We start from the raw sequence: 21,047 nt of genomic DNA, 5'->3' as shown, positions 1-21,047 counted from the left end.
AAAGGACCCCGGATGGGTTCGAAACTAGTCGGGCTAACGTCGACTAAATACGAAACTACAGCCGGTAACAGATATTATAATTATATTAGGAAATTGAATGAAAAAATTATCACGGGTCATACGCTTAACCGATTTTGTAGGAACTTGATACAGAGATAGCTTGCATCCCCGTGACGGATACAGGCTACGTTTTGTTCCCAAAATCAAAGTCCCCCCTGTTCAGCCGGGGACAGGCCAGCTGTCAGGCTGACAAAGTCCCTCTGTTCAGCCGGGGACAGGCGGGCTGTCAGGCTGACAAAGTCCCTCTGTTCAGCCGGGGACAGGCCAGCTGTCAGGCTGACAAAGTCCCTCTGTTCAGCCGGGGACAGGCCGGCTGTCAGCCTGACAAAGTCCCTCTGTTCAGCCGGGGGCAGGCCAGCTGTCAGGCTGACAAAGTCCCTCTGTTCAGCCGGGGACAGGCCGGCTGTCAGGCTGACAAAGTCCCTCTGTTCAGCCGGGGACAGGCCAGCTGTCAGGCTGACAAAGTCCCTCTGTTCAGCCGGGGACAGGCCGGCTGTCAGGCTAACAAAGTCCCTCTGTTCAGCCGGGGACAGGCCAGCTGTCAGGCTGACAAAGTCCCTCTGTTCAGCCGGGGACAGGCCAGCTGTCAGGCTGACAAAGTCCCTCTGTTCAGCCGGGGACAGGCCGGCTGTCAGGCTGACAAAGTCCCTCTGTTCAGCCGGGGACAGGCCGGCTGTCAAGCTGACAAAGTCCCTCTGTTCAGCCGGGGACAGGCCGGCTGTCAGGCTGAAAAAGTCCCTCTGTTTAGCCGGGGACAGGCCAGCTGTCAGGCTGACAAAGTCCCTCTGTTCAGCCGGGGACAGGCCAGCTGTCAGGCTGACAAAGTCCCTCTGTTCAGCCGGGGACAGGCCAGCTGTCAGGCTGACAATGATAATGACATTCCGCTTTTGATAATATGGCTTCCAGTAAAAATAGCAATCAGCGAAAATTGTCAAACAAACAAGTGGACGAGTGCCGTATTAACTTTAGCGGGTATAAGGTAACTTGTACACGAGCGAACCTCGCCGCGCGGCGACGTGCTGTTGTATAATAGAGGAGATAACAAAACGGTGTAATTGCATGCAATGAAATTGTACAGGAGTAGCAAAAACTGTATGAAACTTACTACAGTTAATTGCACCATTTTGATCGAAATCATGAGCTTTGGACTCAATTCAGTACAGTCTGAAGTCGGTTTTGGCTCTCTGAATTCAGATTTGTATTGAGAGAGCCAAAAACATCTCGATGAAGGATTAAACGTATTTTGATGAGTACTTTTTTTAAACTTCATAATAACAATGTCCCACCTTGAATCGACTAAGACACCTTGAAGTACTCATGACTCAAAAACATAATAATAAGAGGCGACTACAATTATTATTCAAAATAATAAGCTGTAATAGCCTAGTGGTTAAGACGTCCACGTCCTTTTCGGGAGGTCGGGGGTTCGATATCGGACACACTACTCTAACATTTCGGAGTTTTAAGCAATTGAATGTCCCTTGCTTTAAAGATAAAAGAAAATATCGTGAGGAAACCTGTATGACTGAGAGTTATCCACAGTGTTTTCAAAGGTGTGTGACGTCTACCAATGTGCACTTGGCCAGCGTAGTAGACTATAGCCAAACTCTTCTTATTCTGAGAGGACACCTTTGCTCAGTAGAGAGCCAGCGATGGGTTGATCATGATAATGACGAAATTCTGAGTACGCTCTATGGATCTGCAGTCTGCACCTCGGACCGGCCGCGCGACAACACCACCCAGTGCAACCGCAGCTTATTGTCTGTGAGTGTCACGCCGAGCTGTGGACGGTGCGTTCATAATTTATGTTCAATTTATTAGAGCCTCAAAATATGTTCCAGCCAGTGTGCCCCCGCCCCCGCCCCCGCCCCCGGCTCTAACTTCCCCACGCTAATATCATTTTACGCGATTGCGTAAAACCGTCATGGCCCAATGATTAAAGAGCGAGAGTTCTTTTAAAACGTTGCAGACTCTAACGGCAGGCTAAAAACTTGATTTAAAAGATAACACGGGATTTTTTTTAAAACGACAACCAACGACTTACACCGCTTTTCCACCGCCGCGCCGCCCAAAATTGGCACAAAATATACAACAAACGGCGCACTGGCACAAACAAACAAACACTCCCAACCTCTAACACCAAATGCCAAAAAACCATCTCCGTTTTCTCTTGGATTAAAAAGAAAGAAAAAAATCATAAGAAAAACCACTATATCACTTGTAAAACCATTATGTTGCAATCATGTAGGTACTAAATTATATTTGATTCTAGTCAGCTGATCAGTGAAAATGGAACGCTGTGATCTGTATCCCCCCTCCCTCCCGCAATGTTCCTATCCCCTCAATTATCGTTCATCCCGAACCCTGCTCAAAAATTCCACCTCTTTTGGTTACTTATACATAAATTACTTATTGGCTTAGTTTGTACAATAGATCGGTAAATGGAATTATGCAATGCTTTTTAAAATATTATTGTGTCAATATCCTTCATCAGACAAAACAAGGTCATTTTTATATCAGAGGTCTTCTTCTTAATTAGCTTTATGGCTTTCAGTAGTGAGACTAGAGCTAGATTAGAGACAACTAGAGCATTTGAATATCACTTGATAGGACGTGAAGGACAACATCGTGACTCGTGAGTAAACCTAGGCACACTTGCCAACCGTTCGGCGATCGGAACTGTTTTTAGGGTTTCGGACCCAAAGTGCTCGAAGGGTGCCAACTCTTACTAAGACTCCGCTGTCCGTCCGTCGGTCTGTCTGTCAGAGGGCTGTATCTCCTGTAGTGAGTTGAAATTTTCACAGATTGTGTATTTCTATTGCCGCTATAACAACAAAAAATAAAAAATTTAAAGTTACCGACATGAAAATTTCAAAAATTCGATTGGAAATGTGTAAATTGTCTAAATTGAGTTCAGTCAGTAATGACACCCTATTGTACATCTGTATACTAGTTTAACTCATTATAAGTAGGAAATGTTCTTACAACAAAGTTTCATTTAGTGAACCGATCATGAGGCCTGAGGGCCATCGAAGTCCCCAACAGTACGTACGTATAATGTGTTTTAAGTCAGTTCTGGAATCTGGATGTTGCCTTATCGGGAAATATTATCGGAACGTATGCAAGGGGCCACAAAACCAACTTCTCGGTACAAAGCCTCTACACACGGGACCAACTCCAACCCAAACTAATGTAGCAGACTTTTGATTTTCAGCTTATTTCGTGGCTTAGAGACAATATTTATATGGTATTATAGAAAACGAGTAATATCGGCAGATAAAAATCACCAAATTAATGTATGTGCCCCTTTTTAGGATTCCGTACGTCAAAAGGAAAAAAGAAACCCTTATAGGATCACTTTGTTATCTGTCGTGTCTGTCAAAAACCTATAGGATACTTCCCGTTGACCTAGAATCATGAAATTTGGCGGGTAGGTAGGTCTTATAGCACAAGTAAATGAAAAAACCGTAAATTTGTGGTTACGTCATCACAAAAAAATTAAAATGTGTTCATGAACTAATCCTCAAGAGATGTGGGCTCTACAATAAATTATAAAGTTTACGTTCTTTGCGTACCAACTAATAAAAATATCCTCAACTTATAGGAACTGACTTTATTCCATTTAGACAATACTTAATAAACTTCAATCTTAGTTCTAAACTATTAACTTCTTCAAGACATAATTATAAATTCTAATTTTCCCTGCTTCAAATCAATAGCTCCCGCTCTTATTGCCGCCATTTTTACCTCTCCTCATAATTCTTTTTTTAAATTCAACTGTAGGCAAAGCAATGTCGCTAACAATCGGCCATTCTGACTTCATGTCTGTCCTCAGACATTCAGGCTCAATTGAAAGAGATTCTCATTCTATCAAACTCATAGTTTTATCTTGATTTCATGATCACTAACTTTTCATTAATCAAACCACTTCTTTGGTTGAATTCGAAAAATTTCATCTTTTCTTGTCAGGGTTTCTTATTTTATCAAACTTTATATTAATTTCATAATCACCTAAACATAATTACTTAAACCAAACTATTTCTTTGGTTGATTGTTGCATTCGAAGTATTTCATCTTTTCTTGACAAGGGTTCTCATTCCATCAAACTCATAGTTTTATCTTAATCTCATAATCATCACCTTTGCTTAAACTAAACCGCTTTTTTGGTTGATTGTTGCATTCGAAGAATTTCATCTTTTCTTGGCAGGGGTTCTCATTTCATCAAACTCATACTTATATCTTAATCTCATAATCACCATCTTTGTTTAACCAAACCACTTCTTTGGATGATTGTTACATTCGAACTTGTCAGGGGTTCTTATTTCATCAAACTCATAGTTTAATATTAATTTCATAATCACCATCTTTACTTCAACCAAACTATTTCTTTGGTTGATTGTTGCATTCGAAGAATTTCGTCTTTTCTTGACAAGGGTTCTCATTCCATCAAACTCATAGTTTTATCTTAATCTCATAATCATCACCTTTGCTTAAACTAAACCGCTTCTTTGGTTGATTGTTGCATTCGAAGAATTTCATCTTTTCTTGGCAGGGGTTCTCATTTGATCAAACTCATACTTATATCTTAATCTCATAATCACCATCTTTGTTTAAACCAAACCACTTCTTTGGATGATTGTTACATTCGAACAATTATTTCGTTTCGGCCATCCTTTTCTTAGAATGTCCTCATTCACACATCAGACAGACATAGACATCAGTTTAATATTCATGATCATTGTCAATGATGCCTAATGGCCGCAAACTAATAGTCTCAGTCTCTTATTATGATCGTCATCATATCCCCAACGTCATGACATCAGTAAAACATCCATGATCGTTCGTCAATAATGCTTATTATTACTTGTCACCTTAATTAACTATATCATTTACGCCATGACAGCCCGCTCACTAGCCTATGGTCATTCTCTTATCATCTTAATCATCATCTTAATTAATTATATCATTTACGCCATGGTGGCCCGCTCACCAACTTGATGGCCGCAAACTAATAGTCTCATTCTCTTATGGTGATCGTCATCATATCCACAACGTCATGACATCAGTAAAATATCCACGATCGTTACGTCAATGATGCCTGAAAGGAACAAAATAAAAACAATTAAGCAGTATCTGAGTTCTTTAAATGTGTAAATGCAGTGTAACTTAAGAGATATACTCACTTATTATTAATTGTCATCTTTAACTAACTATATCATTTACGCCATGGCAGCCCGCTCACTAGCCTATGGTCGCAAACTTAATAGTCTCATTCTCTTATCATCTTAATCATCATTTTAATCATTATTTTAATCATCATCTTAATTAACTATATCATTTACGCCATGGTGGCCCGCTCACCATCCTGATGGCCGCAAACTAATAGTCTCATTCTCTTATGGTGATCGTCATCATATCCACAACGTCATGACATCAGTAAAATATCCACGATCGTTACGTCAATGATGCCTGAAAGGAACAAAATAAAAACAATTAAGCAGTATCTGAGTTCTTTAAATGTGTAAAATATGCAGTGTAACTTAAGAGATATACTCACTTATTATTACTTGTCATCTTTAACTAACTATATCATTTACGCCATGGCAGCCCGCTCACTAGCCTATGGTCGCAAACTTAATAGTCTCATTCTCTTATCATCTTAATCATCATTTTAATCATTATTTTAATCATCATCTTAATCATCATCTTAATTAACTATATCATTTACGCCATGGTGGCCCGCTCACCATCCTGATGGCCGCAAACTAATAGTCTCATTCTCTTATGGTGATCGTCATCATATCCACAACGTCATGACATCAGTAAAATATCCACGATCGTTACGTCAATGATGCCTGAAAGGAACAAAATAAAAACAATTAAGCAGTATCTGAGTTCTTTAAATGTGTAAAATATGCAGTGTAACTTAAGAGATATACTCACTTATTATTACTTGTCATCTTTAACTAACTATATCATTTACGCCATGGCAGCCCGCTCACTAGCCTATGGTCGCAAACTTAATAGTCTCATTCTCTTATCATCTTAATCATCATTTTAATCATTATTTTAATCATCATTTTAATCATCATCTTAATCATCATCTTAATTAACTATATCATTTACGCCATGGTGGCCCGCTCACCATCCTGATGGCCGCAAACTAATAGTCTCATTCTCTTATGGTGATCGTCATCATATCCACAACGTCATGACATCAGTAAAATATCCACGATCGTTACGTCAATGATGCCTGAAAGGAACAAAATAAAAACAATTAAGCAGTATCTGAGTTCTTTAAATGTGTAAAATATGCAGTGTAACTTAAGAGATATACTCACTTATTATTACTTGTCATCTTTAACTAACTATATCATTTACGCCATGGCAGCCCGCTCACTAGCCTATGGTCGCAAACTTAATAGTCTCATTCTCTTATCATCTTAATCATCATTTTAATCATTATTTTAATCATCATTTTAATCATCATCTTAATTAACTATATCATTTACGCCATGGTGGCCCGCTCACCATCCTGATGGCCGCAAACTAATAGTCTCATTCTCTTATGGTGATCGTCATCATATCCACAACGTCATGACATCAGTAAAATATCCACGATCGTTACGTCAATGATGCCTGAAAGGAACAAAATAAAAACAATTAAGCAGTATCTGAGTTCTTTAAATGTGTAAATGCAGTGTAACTTAAGAGATATACTCACTTATTATTAATTGTCATCTTTAACTAACTATATCATTTACGCCATGGCAGCCCGCTCACTAGCCTATGGTCGCAAACTTAATAGTCTCTTTCTCTTATCATCTTAATCATCATTTTAATCATCATTTTAATCATCATTTTAATCATCATTTTAATCATCATCTTAATCATCATCTTAATTAATTATATCATTTACGCCATGGTGGCCCGCTCACCAACCTGATGGCCGCAAACTAATAGTCTCATTGTCTTATCGTGATCGTCATCATATTATCCACAACGTCCTGGCAATAACATGGCACATTTTGCTATAAGTAATATCTTCTGCATATTTCAATAGCTTATAAATTTTGTTTCTTGTATGACATCAATCTCTTTATCAAACTATGATCTTTAAATTGTACCGCATTTACATCTTGATCATCATTACAGATTCTTGCTGAAACAGAAATAAAAACAAAGCAGCAACAAAATCACCATTAAAAGGTGGTACATAATTTATTATTGTTAATTGTCGTGTTTTAAAAACGTTTAACTTTCAAGAGTAAAAGATTAATTTTTTATTACGATTCCCGCGCATAATTTTTTTGCGCAAATATATATTTTTTCAGATTTTTTTTAATGTGCTGTTTAGTATTTTTTTTTAATTTTACAAAAAATTATTTCACAATTAAAATATTTTAAGTCATCTACGATTCACCAGGCTGCATGATCTACGACCTTTGCCTTTTCGAGGAACGAATCGAAATATGCATACTACACCTATACAGCTGCATTCCAATTTATGATTGATCCAAAAAGATAACAAATATGGCGATACTGATCACGTGACTTTATTTTGACTTGACCTCTAGTGATGCGCTATTGCTGAACTAACTATATTGGGAATGTGGACGTTTGAATGAATTAACTCTGATGTAAAGAATTATATTTTCATTTTATGTACTTGCAAAACTTATAAGTCCGTAAACATTATTACGAGAACGCAATATAAAATAACTTTATATATCTATTGATGGTTCGTAAACAATGGGGCCGATTCTGTTGTACACAATGCTATATTAAAATAATTTGATTTAAATAACTCGATCAATTTCCGATTCTGAACGAATTATCGATGTGTACGGTCCCTAACATTCATACATTTTTCGTCTGTGGTTGCAATGTCTAAAAAAATTAAAGAATGCGAAACGTCAAACTAGCATTTTAGTTTACTCTGTGGATCTTAATTTTGTTTTCATTTCATTTTTAATAAAAATTTTGCTTAAATCATGGATAAAAAGAATGAATTTTACGTGTAGGTATATTTGATATGTTGTTCGTGGACCACAAGGCGTTAGTGAGTGTTTTAAACTGTTTTATCATCGGGAAAAGTGTTAACGACGTTTATGTCACGGTGCTTTTTACTTCGAACAAAACTATGGAAATATGAACTGATATAGGTAGTTTGTACATCAACAGCTAATAATATTTGTAGTAGCAATACCAAAGATTATTTTTAATGCCGGCATACTTTTTCTCTAGAATCGTTACACGTTTCGTTATACGCATATATATTTTTTTTTGTTAAAATAATCAAAATATACCTAGTGTATTATTTTAATAATTTCGACTGTAATATAAATTCTTATAAACATTTTATAAATCAATAAACTGATTGATTGCCTCCTAATGCAATATTCATTTTAAAATTATTAAATTTCTACATTTTGATGAAATAATAAATCGACATTAATTAGTTTGACATCATACAACTTTTCTCACTTCCCGATTCTCCCGGGTTAGGTTATCCCATAGATTATCTACTAAGTATATTGTTATCCTATAAGTTATTGGTAGGCTCAAAAGAGCTAGAACCCAGAGCCGTAAAACCAGTAAAAAAAAGTTATCGATCTGTGGTCAATGAAGTGTAGTTAATAAATAAAGGCCTTAAAGGACTGTTATCCAGGGCCGTAAACTAAAAAAAGTAAATAAATAAACCTTTATTTTATGTTTCACCCAGTTTTTTTTTTACCTTTTTTTTTGGTCGGTGTGTTTTACTACATTTTTCATTCGGATTCGTCCAGAATTTGGACAGTAAACACTAGACACGACGTTACTGGTTTTTTTTTTAATTTAAAATGCTATGTTATACCTACTTTATTAAGTTTAATAAAACAAAGATATTGTGATGATATTACTTTTGTTTTAAATAGTTCACACTCAACTTAGACACAAGTTTTACCTCTTTCATTGTTACTATGTTAAATATTAAGCAACAACAATGAAAGAGATAAACTTGTATCAAAATAACCTCGAAAAATTATAACAACAATAGGTGTAGGATAAGGGCTATATATAGCAGAACAACAGAACCATAGTTATGGGTATATCTAAGAAAATTAGTTCGTACACCAACTACTAGGAGCGCTGATTTCCTTGATGGTTTCGTATAATATTTTCCGCGAGTGATAACTCTATACCCTAATATAATACTACTCTATTGTTTATGATTCCGGACTTTTCCTAAAGTTCATTTGAATATTTTTAACCGACTTCAAAAAAAGGAGGAGGTTCTCAATTCGTCGGAATCTTTTTTTTAAAATATAAATTATTATAATATCTATGTTCTGCATTTTAGTCGAGACAAAATCAAAACTCAATTTAACACTCAAAGTACATAGGTACTTTAATAAACGAATAAAAATAGGTACTCACAAAATTGTGGGCGATGAGTAATCTTCACTTCGGAACTAATAAAAATATCCTCAACTTATAGGAACTGACTTTATTCCATTTAGACAATACTTAATAAACTTCAATCTTAGTTCTAAACTATTAACTTCTTCAAGACATAATTATAAATTCTAATTTTCCCTGCTTCAAATCAATAGCTCCCGCTCTTATTGCCGCCATTTTTACCTCTCCTCATAATTCTTTTTTTAAATTCAACTGTAGGCAAAGCAATGTCGCTAACACAACTAACAACCTAGTTGGTAATAATCCTCCTGTGAGCTTCGCCGTAGTCGGGTAAAAATAATAATTTGGCGAAGAAATTGGACCGATTCATAGTTGAATTTTTTTTTCTAACTTGGTCGGAATGTCAAAGAAGACGTGTTTGATGTAGCTCGCAGCAGCTCAAGTTAAACAGTCGGGCTGAGGAACGCTACTATTGTTGGCACATGACTAAAACGTTATCTGAGTGTTACAGATCTACAACTAGGTAGAACGGAGACATACTTAAAGTGGCTTACATCGATTTGATGTAAAATGCGAATGAGCAAAATCAGTGTTATTTGCAATTTGATGTCTGTCGAAAACAATGCCGCGTAAGTCAGAGTGGAAGTCAGGAGTGTGTGTAGTGTTTTACGAGGATACTATGAGAATGAGGGTGTGAGGCGCGGGGCGCGAGGGGAGGGTCCGAAGGCGTTAAGCTTGGAGTGTCATAAAGCGATCAGTTCAGAGTTACGAGCAGAACTCGAGCGGTGAAGCGATCCGGCGCGCGGCGGTAGTTCGGTTTATGGCCCAGCTCTATCTGCGTCCTGCACTAGATACTAGATATACTACACTGCTGTCAACTGCGGAGATTCGCTCCGTCTAGTTTCATGTTATTCAACTTTATTATAATAATTCTGAGTCAGACTCAATGACAGTTCTTGGTTTTTCGCAAGAATCTGTATTCTTAAAATAAACTACGAATTGTCCACGTTCTGTCTGTTGGTATTGACTACTGAACGAATGTACCTTAGCTAAGGTTCGGAATATTTTTTCTTTCCAAAAAGGGCCATCGAAAACTTAACGGTCGGTACATCTGGTACATCTTTGATTTTATCTGCTCCCACACTATTTTTATCTTCTGAGACCGCCTTATTTTTTCGCAAATTTTTTGCGACAACAGCAACAAGTTTTTTTAGTCATAGATTAGACAAGACATTATTCTCGTATTCTTTCACTTAACCCCCTTCTTCGTGAAGGGAAACATCGTGAGGAAACCTGCAGGCTTGAGAGTTCTCCATAATGTTCTCAAAGGTATGTGAAGTCTGCCAATCCGCTCCTGGCCAGGGTGGTGGATTATGGCCAAATCTTTTTAATTCTGAGAGGAGACCCGTTCTCAATAATGAGCCGGCGATGGGTTAATCATGATGATGATGATGATGATACGGAAAATAAGAAAATTAAAGTTGAAAAAGCAATTTAGGTAAAGATCTGAATTTACGAGTCGCCTGCCTCAGTGGGATATTCCCGCGCAAGTCGCAACGCAACCCTTCCTCATTGCGATGCAAATGGCCGTTTTTCCAAATTGCTTTATTAAACCGAAACGTGGCTCCCAATAATCGTTCCCGTGTGCACAAAAACGCGGTGGTACTGGGGAAGTAATATACTCATTTTGTTCGGCGACTTCAGTTAGTTGTTGATGGATCGTTGGTTGGGGACCTTTCATTAGAAAGAAACTTTGTTTTAGTCAAATAAGTCTCAACTCAACTGTACTTGTTACTTACCTATCCTATATTTGAGATTCAAACTATCATTCAATTGAAATCAACCTTTCGTTTAGGATCATCCGACCGCCATTAAATGGAAATACTTTCCTTCTACTCGTTATTATAATAATAATTAAAACTTGTCATTTTAATTTCAGATTTGATATCAGACCCACATAACTAAATACTTATTGGATGGTTCCAAATAAAAAAAATGTTCCTCAAACCATCAAACTAAACATGTCCGTTGTTTTATTGTTGTCATAGAGTTGCATAGAGGGACTTAACGTTGAAATGACTATTATTACTTCCTATTTCCCCATGGACTTACCATCTCACTCAATACATCAACCTAACTAACATTTTTTTTTTGTTTGGATACTACTTTTGAATCCTCAATTAATGGATGAATGAAGAGGAAATATTTCTTTTTTGCTTTATTCTGTATTCTGAGTAGGTATAATAAATATTATACAATAATATTACTAACTCTTCGACGTTTAATAATTTAAATGCGAAATAATTACAAACTTATCAAAATTATTCAAAGCGATTATCGCCATAGTAGAAAATAGAAATAGGTAATCTATTTAAATTGAAAATGCATGATTACTAGAAGCATAGCAGAATTTCATGTAATTTCCGACAAACGAAGTTTAGATTCGTAATCCAGATTGGAGAGTAGCAAAATTGCTGTTCGTAATATCGATTTATCGTGATGCGGTCATATTCAAATCTAGTTATGTAACGTTTTGTTTGTACCTACATATAGCTATGTGCGAATACATATAATTATGTAGTGAGGTTTGGAAGTTTGCAGTTATATTGTGTAAAATGTTTGATATAATTTTCGAATGAACAAATGGCAAAGCCTACTTACGGATTTTATTGTTACAGTGTTGCTTGTTTGTGGTGTAGGCTGTATCTAAATCTATTTTATCTAGACTAGCTTATGTCCGCGACATAGTTCGCGAGGACTGCACCAATTTCAAACCCCTATTATACCTCCTTAGGGGTTGAATTTTCAAAAAAATTCGTAACGAATGTCTACGTCATAATAGCTGTCTGCATGCCTTTTAGTCCGATCTGTTCATTAGTTTGAGCTGTGCGTTGATAGATCAATCAGTTAGTCAGCTTTTCATTTGATGTACTTAGACCAACCCTTTAAGGTATAAAGTGATGTGGGACACAGCTAGGTACCAAAACAAACGTTTTTTTCTTTCTTACTTCTTTATCTGTTTGCTATATTGAAGCCTATACCTGTAGATCGTTTGTATAAATGTGTACTGCAGTTATACAGATCACAATTATGTTACCTGCCATGTTGTACATTACAAGTAAAAAGTTTAGTGTTGCAAGTAACAGTTCCAGTACACAGACAGTGAATTATTGTAGAGAAGGTTTTTGCCACACCGCGCGGTACGCGGACGGCCGGCGCGGGGCCACTACCTTGTCGCATGAGCGATAGCTTCAAATTAATCAATAATCAGAATCACGTAACGCATAGTACTTATAGGAACTCAACATACATTTGAAAAAAATCTAATTGTGCGTAGAAAAGTACACAACAGTCAAAACCGAAATCTCACCGCGCCCCGCTGCCTTCTGTTCCTGTTCTAACATCTCGCTCATGCCACAAACTCGTGGCCCAACGTGTGTGTAAAAAGTTAAAACCGGCACCGACGCTTGTCGCCGCCGCCTGTCACCCTGCCAGAGCCCGACAACCCTCCAGAAGGAACAGAGGAAGTGGCGCCCTCAAGTCAAGCACTAAACTTCATCTATCATAGAAATCAAATCTAATTTAAATACTTTTATTTCATGTTGAGCAATTTTGGCTAAACTCATAACTTTACTACATAACAGTTCGGAAAGTAGATTCTAATTCTACTGAGAAGAGCTAGTAATAAACTCAGTATAAAAAGTGCTCAGGTGTATTGAAATAAAAAAAACATATTTGGCCCCTGTTCGAAAAAGGCATAAACAATTTTGTTCTAGCATTGAAAAGCATAAACTGACTGAAACATTTGCAAAAGAAGTTAGTAGGTATGGTAGGTATTACCATAAATGATCGAACCGAGTCACCGCACGACTGGTCTCCGGTGAATTCACTAAAACTGTTCAAGTCCGAGTCCGACTCGCACACGAAGGGTTCCGTACCATCGTGCAAGAAAGTACACTTATTATAATAATAATTAATAAAGTTATATTTGCAATGAAAATTATCATTGCAGCCATTTTGAAATTTTTATGCTGCCTGAGAATTCTTGTTGTTCTCGAAGGCGTACGAAGTCTGCCAATCTGCCTTGAGCCAGGCGTGGCAGACTATGGCCTAAACCCTTCTTCCTTCAGTAGTGGGCCGGTTGTTTATGATAATGACATGCTGCCTGCTGAGAGATAAACAGACAGACAGACGGGCGAACGGACTGCGGCGGTTTAGTAACAGGGCCCTGTTGGCACTCTTGGGGTACGGAACCCTAGAAAGTCACAGGCACAGCAACTGTGAGGTCACGAGCTGCAGCCGGCGCCCCCTGGCGGCGGTGCGGCGCGGTAGTTACAACATGTGTACAAGTTGGGAATTTTTACTTTGACGCCGTGCCGCTAACTGAGTTAGCGAGTGTGCTGTAGTTGCGACTTGCGACTTGCGACTTGCGACTTGCGACTTGCGACTTGCAACTTGCGGGTTCCCGCAACGTACGACGTGCGCAACGCTGTTTGATTTTAAAGTTTCAACCGTATTTACGAGATTTACTACATTTGCTTAGTTTAGGTTTCTCCAATGACTGAAGACCTAGCCGCTTGCGTCAAATATGTGATACCTACCTACTTACACTAAAAAGTTTTGGAAGACTCCCCACTAAGTGGACGGACGACATCAGACGAGTAGCAGGGAGCCGCTGGATTCAGGCGGCGGCGCAAGACGGTGGCGTGTGGAAGTACCTACGAGAGACCTATGTCCAGCAGTGGACGTCTATCGGTTGATGATGATGATGACACTAAAAAGTGTAACGTTGTAACGCGCATTAAATAAGCAATCTCCAATATTTGGCAATTCGGAACCCTTTTACTGGCGATGTGATACAAACATGAAACTTGGCACATAACTGCCAATAACAAATCCTAAACGTCGGTGACAGTGCCACCTTAGCTTTGCTGTTCCCCTGGCCTTATCACAAGGTGGTAAGGTCTAGTATTTCCTGGGTGAGGGTATCGGAATGTTGGTGATGTGGAAGGAAATTAAATCACTAAGAATGGAAGCAACCGTGTCCCGGCATAATGTCCCCCCTCCATCGAGAGGGTCGCTAAGACCCGGCGGGGATCTGGCGGGTCTCGCTTCACCTACCGATATCTTATACTTTGATATACGAGCAGCGTTTACCTGAGGACTAAGAGGTGTGTGGTGTGAGGGAACATTATGTTACGATCACAATCATTTATTTGTGTTGATATTTTTTTCAGCTAGCAGGCAATACAAGAACTAAACCAAACAATAAAAAGTAAGGTAAATATAATTTTATTATTGTTCCTGAAGTTAATATTGCGGAATGCTCGTAATTTTTGTTATAAGATTCCTAGTTATTTTGCAATCCTCTAGAAATTCTTCAGCACATATCTTGTAACAAAAGTTTCCACGATATTCCTTCCACACGCAAGAAACGATATTACCAACTGACTGCAATCCACGTGCGGTACTATACCTTAGTCTATTCATGGAGATCAGTTGATACCTATAGGCTCTCTGTGTTACGTCATCCCATACAAATGACAAGGACAAAAAGTCAGTGGGCGATAAACATTCTGAGTTACCATACACAGCAAAGCGTATATTGTATAACATGGTCCGTGATAACGTACGTCGTACAAATAATGAGTAAATAAGTAGTATTTAGATCTATTGCAGTCCAAATGCAGTCTGTCTTAACATTAAGGGTTTCTTATTTCATCACGGAACCCTATAAACACTAGCATTTACAGTAAACTCCGTTCACATGACGGGAGTCGATGGCAGGTGGCAGGCAACGGGCTGACATAAAAGAGAATGGTTAATCCAATGAGGGGGTGAAAGGGCAGTCGCTTTCCTCGTAAGGGATAATTATTGTCCGCGCTAATAAGGCCGCAACTATTTCATAAATTAAATATTTCATCTAATTTACATTAATTTGGTCCAACCGTTATCATTATGAGAGGAGATTCGTGCTCAGTCGAGCGGCGATGGGTTGATTGTGATGATGATGAGATATAAAAGTATTTAAAACATTTCCATAGCAGGTGGTAAACCTATCCCTGTCAGACTTGCCCCATCAAGATTAATGTAATGATAAACCCGAGCACGATATGGGACCACACCTGAAGTTAGATAGATGCTTACGTAGGGCGTTTGTGCACTCATGTTTTTATGTAAACAAAAACTTTTTTTGTCTACTTACATAAAAAACACGAATACGAACCGAATACGGATAAGTGCACAAACGCCTTTACAAGTAATGTGCAAGAAAATTCCGCAAAGCAAATAGTATAGGACTGGGTAGGTATGGGCAATAGATCGTCCCGTTCCATTTAAAAACACGTTTAGGGAACATTAACAGGCAGTTAGCCGTGTACCAGTCGTTCAACTGGCACTCCGCCTTACATCACCGCCCGCCCTCCGCGCCCGCCCCAGAACCTTGACATCACATTACATGTAGGAGTGAACAAACGGGAACGAACAGACAGACATGACAGGAAGAGTATTATTTGTTGTTATAACGGCAATAGAACTACACATTCTTTGAAATTTGCAACTCTGCCTGCCCCTGTCATTCATACAAGTTTTCAAACAACTGTCCGATATTTCCAGGTGATGATATCGGAGTCAAAAGAAAACCTGTCGCCGTCAACAAAAAATATGACACATAAACATGTGTTTGCGTAAGAGCAAATCTCAGCCCTCCATCAACAATTAGGGGGTCGCGACTCAAGTGGAAGCTGATGTAATTGTCATGTGTACGGCGCCTCCCTCTCTCCGCCGCCCCTCTGCAGGGATGCTGCGATTTTTATCCAATTACGTCATACCTTATAACGTTTCCTCGAGTCTACTTAGGCTAGGGTAACCTCCATAATTCATTTTAAAGGTGAGTGAAAAAATGTCTTGAAGAATGCTTTAAGTCAATAATTAAGAAAATAATCTACATCTACCTTCAGAATGACATAGTTTCGTAGAGCGTTGTCTCTGTCGTCGAGACCGACAAAACGTCGCACAGCTATGAGTGCCGGCTACTGGCTATGACACAAAGTCGAAATCTCATTTTAAAGGTCGATATACTATATTTCTTGCCGGCTCCTGTCATCAATCCGTAGAGACTCCGGCTGCTGTACTATCAAATAAAGGAGGTTGATAAAAATATAAAAAGAAGCAGATTTTACATAATTGTCGCTCAGCGCGAGCCTGCACCGAGAGGCTGCATCTTAGCACGTCATCCACTCGGGCCCCCATCCCGCGTGGAGCGCACTCGTCCGCGCTTCACTATCACGATCACGCCTCGCGGCGCCGCGCGCCGAGAGCGAGGGAACGGAGAGATGCGCGAGATAATGTGCTTTGCGAAATGCAACGTCTTATATTTTTTAACTCTTGTTTTTAAATGAGAGAATCTTCTGGAGGGTCCGTGCCGGAATATACCTGATACTTATTCGCTTAAAGTACCTGAAAGAAACGATGTAAAACTTCGCAAAAAAATATTTTAAAAGAGGCTCTCTTGTCTGATTATAAATGTGAAAGTGAGGATGTTTATTACTCAATCGTAAAAACGGCTGAACGGATTTGGATGAAATTTGAAATGGAGATAGATTGTGACCTGGATTAACACATAGGCTACTGTTTATACCGGGAAATCAAAGAGTTCCCGCGGAATTTTGAAAAATGTAAATCCACGCGGACGAAGTCGCGGGCATCAGGTAGTAAATATATAATTTGATTGGTCTAAAAACAGTTACATAATGGATTTTCCTGTTACAAAATTCCCAGTATCAGTCCAAAGTTGGCGGCTCACGAGTAGATATATGGCGGTGTGAGTCACGAGTCATCCCTGTGCCTTAGAAAGCATATAAAGCCGTCGGCCCTGCGCGTGATCTATCTCCGGTCGTGGCAGATTTCCGCCCCATTTAGACAATAGAAAAGTGCACCTATGTTTGTGCTCTTATACACTACGATAACCCTCGCGCAGTTGGTTAACTTGTACTTGTACTGGCGCCGCGCCGTGTCCGCACTTCGGCCGGGAAGACATTTTGATGAACATTTCTCCTTTGAATAGATACCCATGTCCCTACGTGTCCTTACAGTGCGCGGCATGAGAATGACATTTCGGCTTTGTAGAGCGTTGTCTCTATCATTCATATCTATATGACGTTTTGTCGGTCTCAACGACAGAGACAATGCTCTACAAATCTGTTATCTCCTTCTTAAGGTCGATTTACATTACTTTCTGCCACGTACTGTACATGCATGTATTCAACAACAAGTTATAATAACCGCCAATTAGCGCCTAACTTGTTTATCATTGGCTTGGATTGCAGTTGATATAGATTGTATTATGTAGCACACGGCACACGGCACACGGTACACGGCACACGGCACACGTCACACGACACACGGCACATGGCACACGGCACACGGCACACGGCACACGGCGGGCGGGTCGCCGCCGCCGCGTGATTTGATTAGCGCGATGTATGGAAATGACTTCCGCGCGTTATCGCTATTCACTGCAGGTAACTATGTTGCAACTTGCAGCTTTGTTCACTGCAGGTAACTATGTTGCAACTTGCAGCTTTGTTGACTGCAGATTGACGTGAAAACCCCTTTTAAACCACATCTAGGAGTGTCTCTATTTCTTGTCACATCAATCATCAGCCCATCGCCGGCTCAGAGAACTGGTCTCCTCTCAGAAAGAGAAGGGTTTTGCCATATTTCACTACACTGGAACTGCGGATTGGCAGACTTCACACACCTTTGAGAACATTATGGAGAACTCTCAGGCATGCAGGTTTCCTCACGATGTTTTTCTTCACCGTTAAAGCAAGTGACATTTAATTTCTTAAAACGCACATAACTCCGAAATGTTAGAGGTGCGTGTCCGCGCAATTTTATCATTCATTTTATGGTCATATTTTATTTGAAAAGTGGTGAAAGCTTAGACGTGCGCGTCGACCTCTTGTCGAGTATGGTCGGCCTCTTGTCGAGCATGCTCGGCCTCTTGTCGAGCATGGTCGGCCTCTTGTCGAGCATGGTCGGCCTCTTGTCGAGCATGGTCGGCCTCAATAGCGTAGCGTAGAGTATAGTTTTTACTTCAATTAATATTAGATATTATTGGCCGATTGATGAAAATGTTCAAACCTGTAACCTCTAGTTAAAATGTTTGCAGCTAATCTCTTGGCAGCTTTACTAATATGGATATATTACATGAATACCTAGTTATATACGGTAGGTAGGCAATGAAGTGCAGTCACTGTAAAACTAACAACGCTATTTCACGTCACGCGCCGCGATACGTTACACAATTTGTTCGCCAAACACAAATTGATGAATGTCACTAATATTTTATATGCTCTGTTTATTTGTTTTTGTTATAAAGGTTTATTTCCAATTCCCAATAGCGCGAGTACAGCGATGTACGTGAATGTTCCACTAGATGTGGCGCTTCATAGTACCAACCAGTGGTATACGGATATTCGCATCCGCATCCGCAAAAATTCGCGTTAATTTTGACATCCGCATCAATTATGCGGGGCTTGTACGGATGCGGATTCATATTTGCAACAAGTAACGACCTGCAAAGAAAGTGGGCGGGGCCAGAGTGGCGCGAGCCTCGCGCGTGTTTGCTAAGTAGTTGAAATTGTTGTAATAAAAATATGTTCGCTTAGCTATCCAACTATGTTGACTTTATAAATGTCTTCATGACTTCAATAGGAAGTAGTTGAAATCAGTTGAAATCAATTGAAATCAACTGAACTCAACTCCTGTGGCGGCCTCCACTCGTGCGGGGTCTGCTCTACTTACCAACTTTACCCTTTAGCGCTAACGCAGACGACCCAATTTTGTCTGAGATCAGTTTTTATATTTTGTCAATAGACCAGCTTCAAACAAATAAAACAGGTGTCCTATTTCGCTCACTCATATACATTTTGTCCATTTGTCCGTCTAAAATCACATCATAAGATCGGCTCTCAGTTTTAGCCTTGTTAGGTAGGTACGTGTTTTGTTATTGGTTGTTTTACAAAAACACTATCGTTGTATGATGATAGATGGATTGAATATTTGAATATGCGTTTTAACCCTCACTTAATAAGACCTAGACCTAAGATGTAATTGTGTTTATTCGTGACGGTCCAAAAAATGAATGAATATTTTTTTAAGGAGTGTAATGTCATTACAGCAGTGACAGCCCAGTGGTTAAGACGTCGGTCCCCTATTCGGAAGGTCGAGAGTTCCATCCTGGGCACGCACCTCTAACTTTTTGGAGTTGTATGCGTTCCAAGCAATTGAATATCATTGCTTTAACGGTGCAGAAATGATGCAGTGCAAACCGCAGTCAGGGTTTTTGAAATTTTTTTAAATGACTTGTTTTCGCCGACCTAGCCGGACTGTTTTGTCGACCGTCTGCGATACTCCTTAAGCTCGGCTTTCAGCTGAATGTTATTTTTGGTGAACAAATATTACGCTCTAAATAACTCGTATGCAATCGCTTTTACTTTTAAAACTAAAAGCAAAACCACTGAGGTGGAGTTATGCTGATCGCACACCGCACCGGCCAGCTCGCGCCGCACGCGACGCACTCGTCAAACTTCCGGTACGTAACAAGCAGAAAACTAAACAAACATTTAGTAAATGCGTCATCCATACACTGCATTTATTTGTCGAGGCATCGTTTGAATTTGCAAATCGTTTGAATGAAGACATCAGCATAATTATGTCCAGTAGGTACACTGAAATGGATATACACAAGTACGCTGGAAGGCATGTGACACACAAAATATGACAGTTATTTCTTTGCTGATTCGAAGCGCACCACCGAGCGTACCGCGCATTAAAATTGATACCTACTTTGTGTCGAATGATCTTCGTGTTGACAATATTTGAGAGATGTTTTATCTGTGGTCCAGTGCCATAGCTGGCGTCAAATAAAAAGGGCTAATTACAGGGAGGGAATATGTCTGCGCATGGGTGTGTTCCACCCTACAGCGCAGCAGGAGGGCGAAAAGTTGATTGACGAACCAATCACCCGGTATTTATCATCTCACTTCATACTGCCAAGTAGTGTACTATATTATATCACTGTGCTAGTTTATGGTCAGATTTATTCTTACTTATCGCGGTTGGTGCAGGAAAAATGCGCACAGTGCTTATAATATACGTGTGTGGTCACCTTTAACCCCACCTGCACCGTTAGCGCTCGTGAATTATTTCTACAGTAAATATTCCTTTTTGTTTAGCGCTAGGAGTTATATTTCGATTGAGTGCTCTAATTCATGGTCAAAAATATTTTGCTCTAAATTGGCTCCAGGTTAAAGAATTATTCAGAGTAAAAAAATCTAGATTAAAAGTGAAAAATTATATATACCCTTACATTTTGAAAGAATGAAAGAAAGAAAGAAAACTGGTTTATTCATCTTATGCCTAAGGTACAAACAAACTTAAAATTAATGGTTAGTAGATAGTAGTTAGTAGATAATAAGAAGTACTTAATAATTAATTAAATCTAAAACGAGTTCTTGCACCCACTTGGCACAAGATGAATTTTTTTTTATACAGATACAAGTTAGCCCTTGACTGCA

At 39.2% G+C, this 21,047-nt stretch overlaps 1 protein-coding gene across 1 annotated transcript; it reads right to left on the bottom strand.

Annotated features, from left to right (window-relative positions):
- Window positions 1-203: 203 nt before the first annotated feature.
- Window positions 204-18,522, bottom strand: LOC138403514 (mucin-21-like). Its single transcript, XM_069504373.1, has 2 exons — window positions 18,425-18,522; window positions 204-921 (listed from the first exon to the last, which is right to left on the bottom strand). Exons 1-2 carry the CDS (start codon window positions 18,520-18,522, stop codon window positions 204-206), a joined length of 816 nt encoding a protein of 271 aa, XP_069360474.1.
- Between the last annotated feature and the right edge of the window lie 2,525 nt (window positions 18,523-21,047).

The sequence above is a fragment of the Maniola hyperantus genome, chromosome 17, assembly GCF_902806685.2.
Source record: "Maniola hyperantus chromosome 17, iAphHyp1.2, whole genome shotgun sequence".
In the NCBI taxonomy this organism is placed as follows: domain Eukaryota; kingdom Metazoa; phylum Arthropoda; class Insecta; order Lepidoptera; family Nymphalidae; genus Maniola; species Maniola hyperantus.
Note: the sequence above shows the minus strand (reverse complement) of the source record. Positions and strands in the feature narration are given on the sequence as shown.

Coding starts and splice junctions, on each gene's coding strand:
- LOC138403514 (XM_069504373.1), bottom strand. CDS start 18,522: ATGCTCGACAAGAGGCCGACCATGCTCGACAAGAGGCCGACCATGCTC. Junction 922..18,424: donor CCGACCATACTCGACAAGAG/GTCGACGCGCAC, acceptor TATCATTGTCAG/CCTGACAGCTGGCCTGTCCC.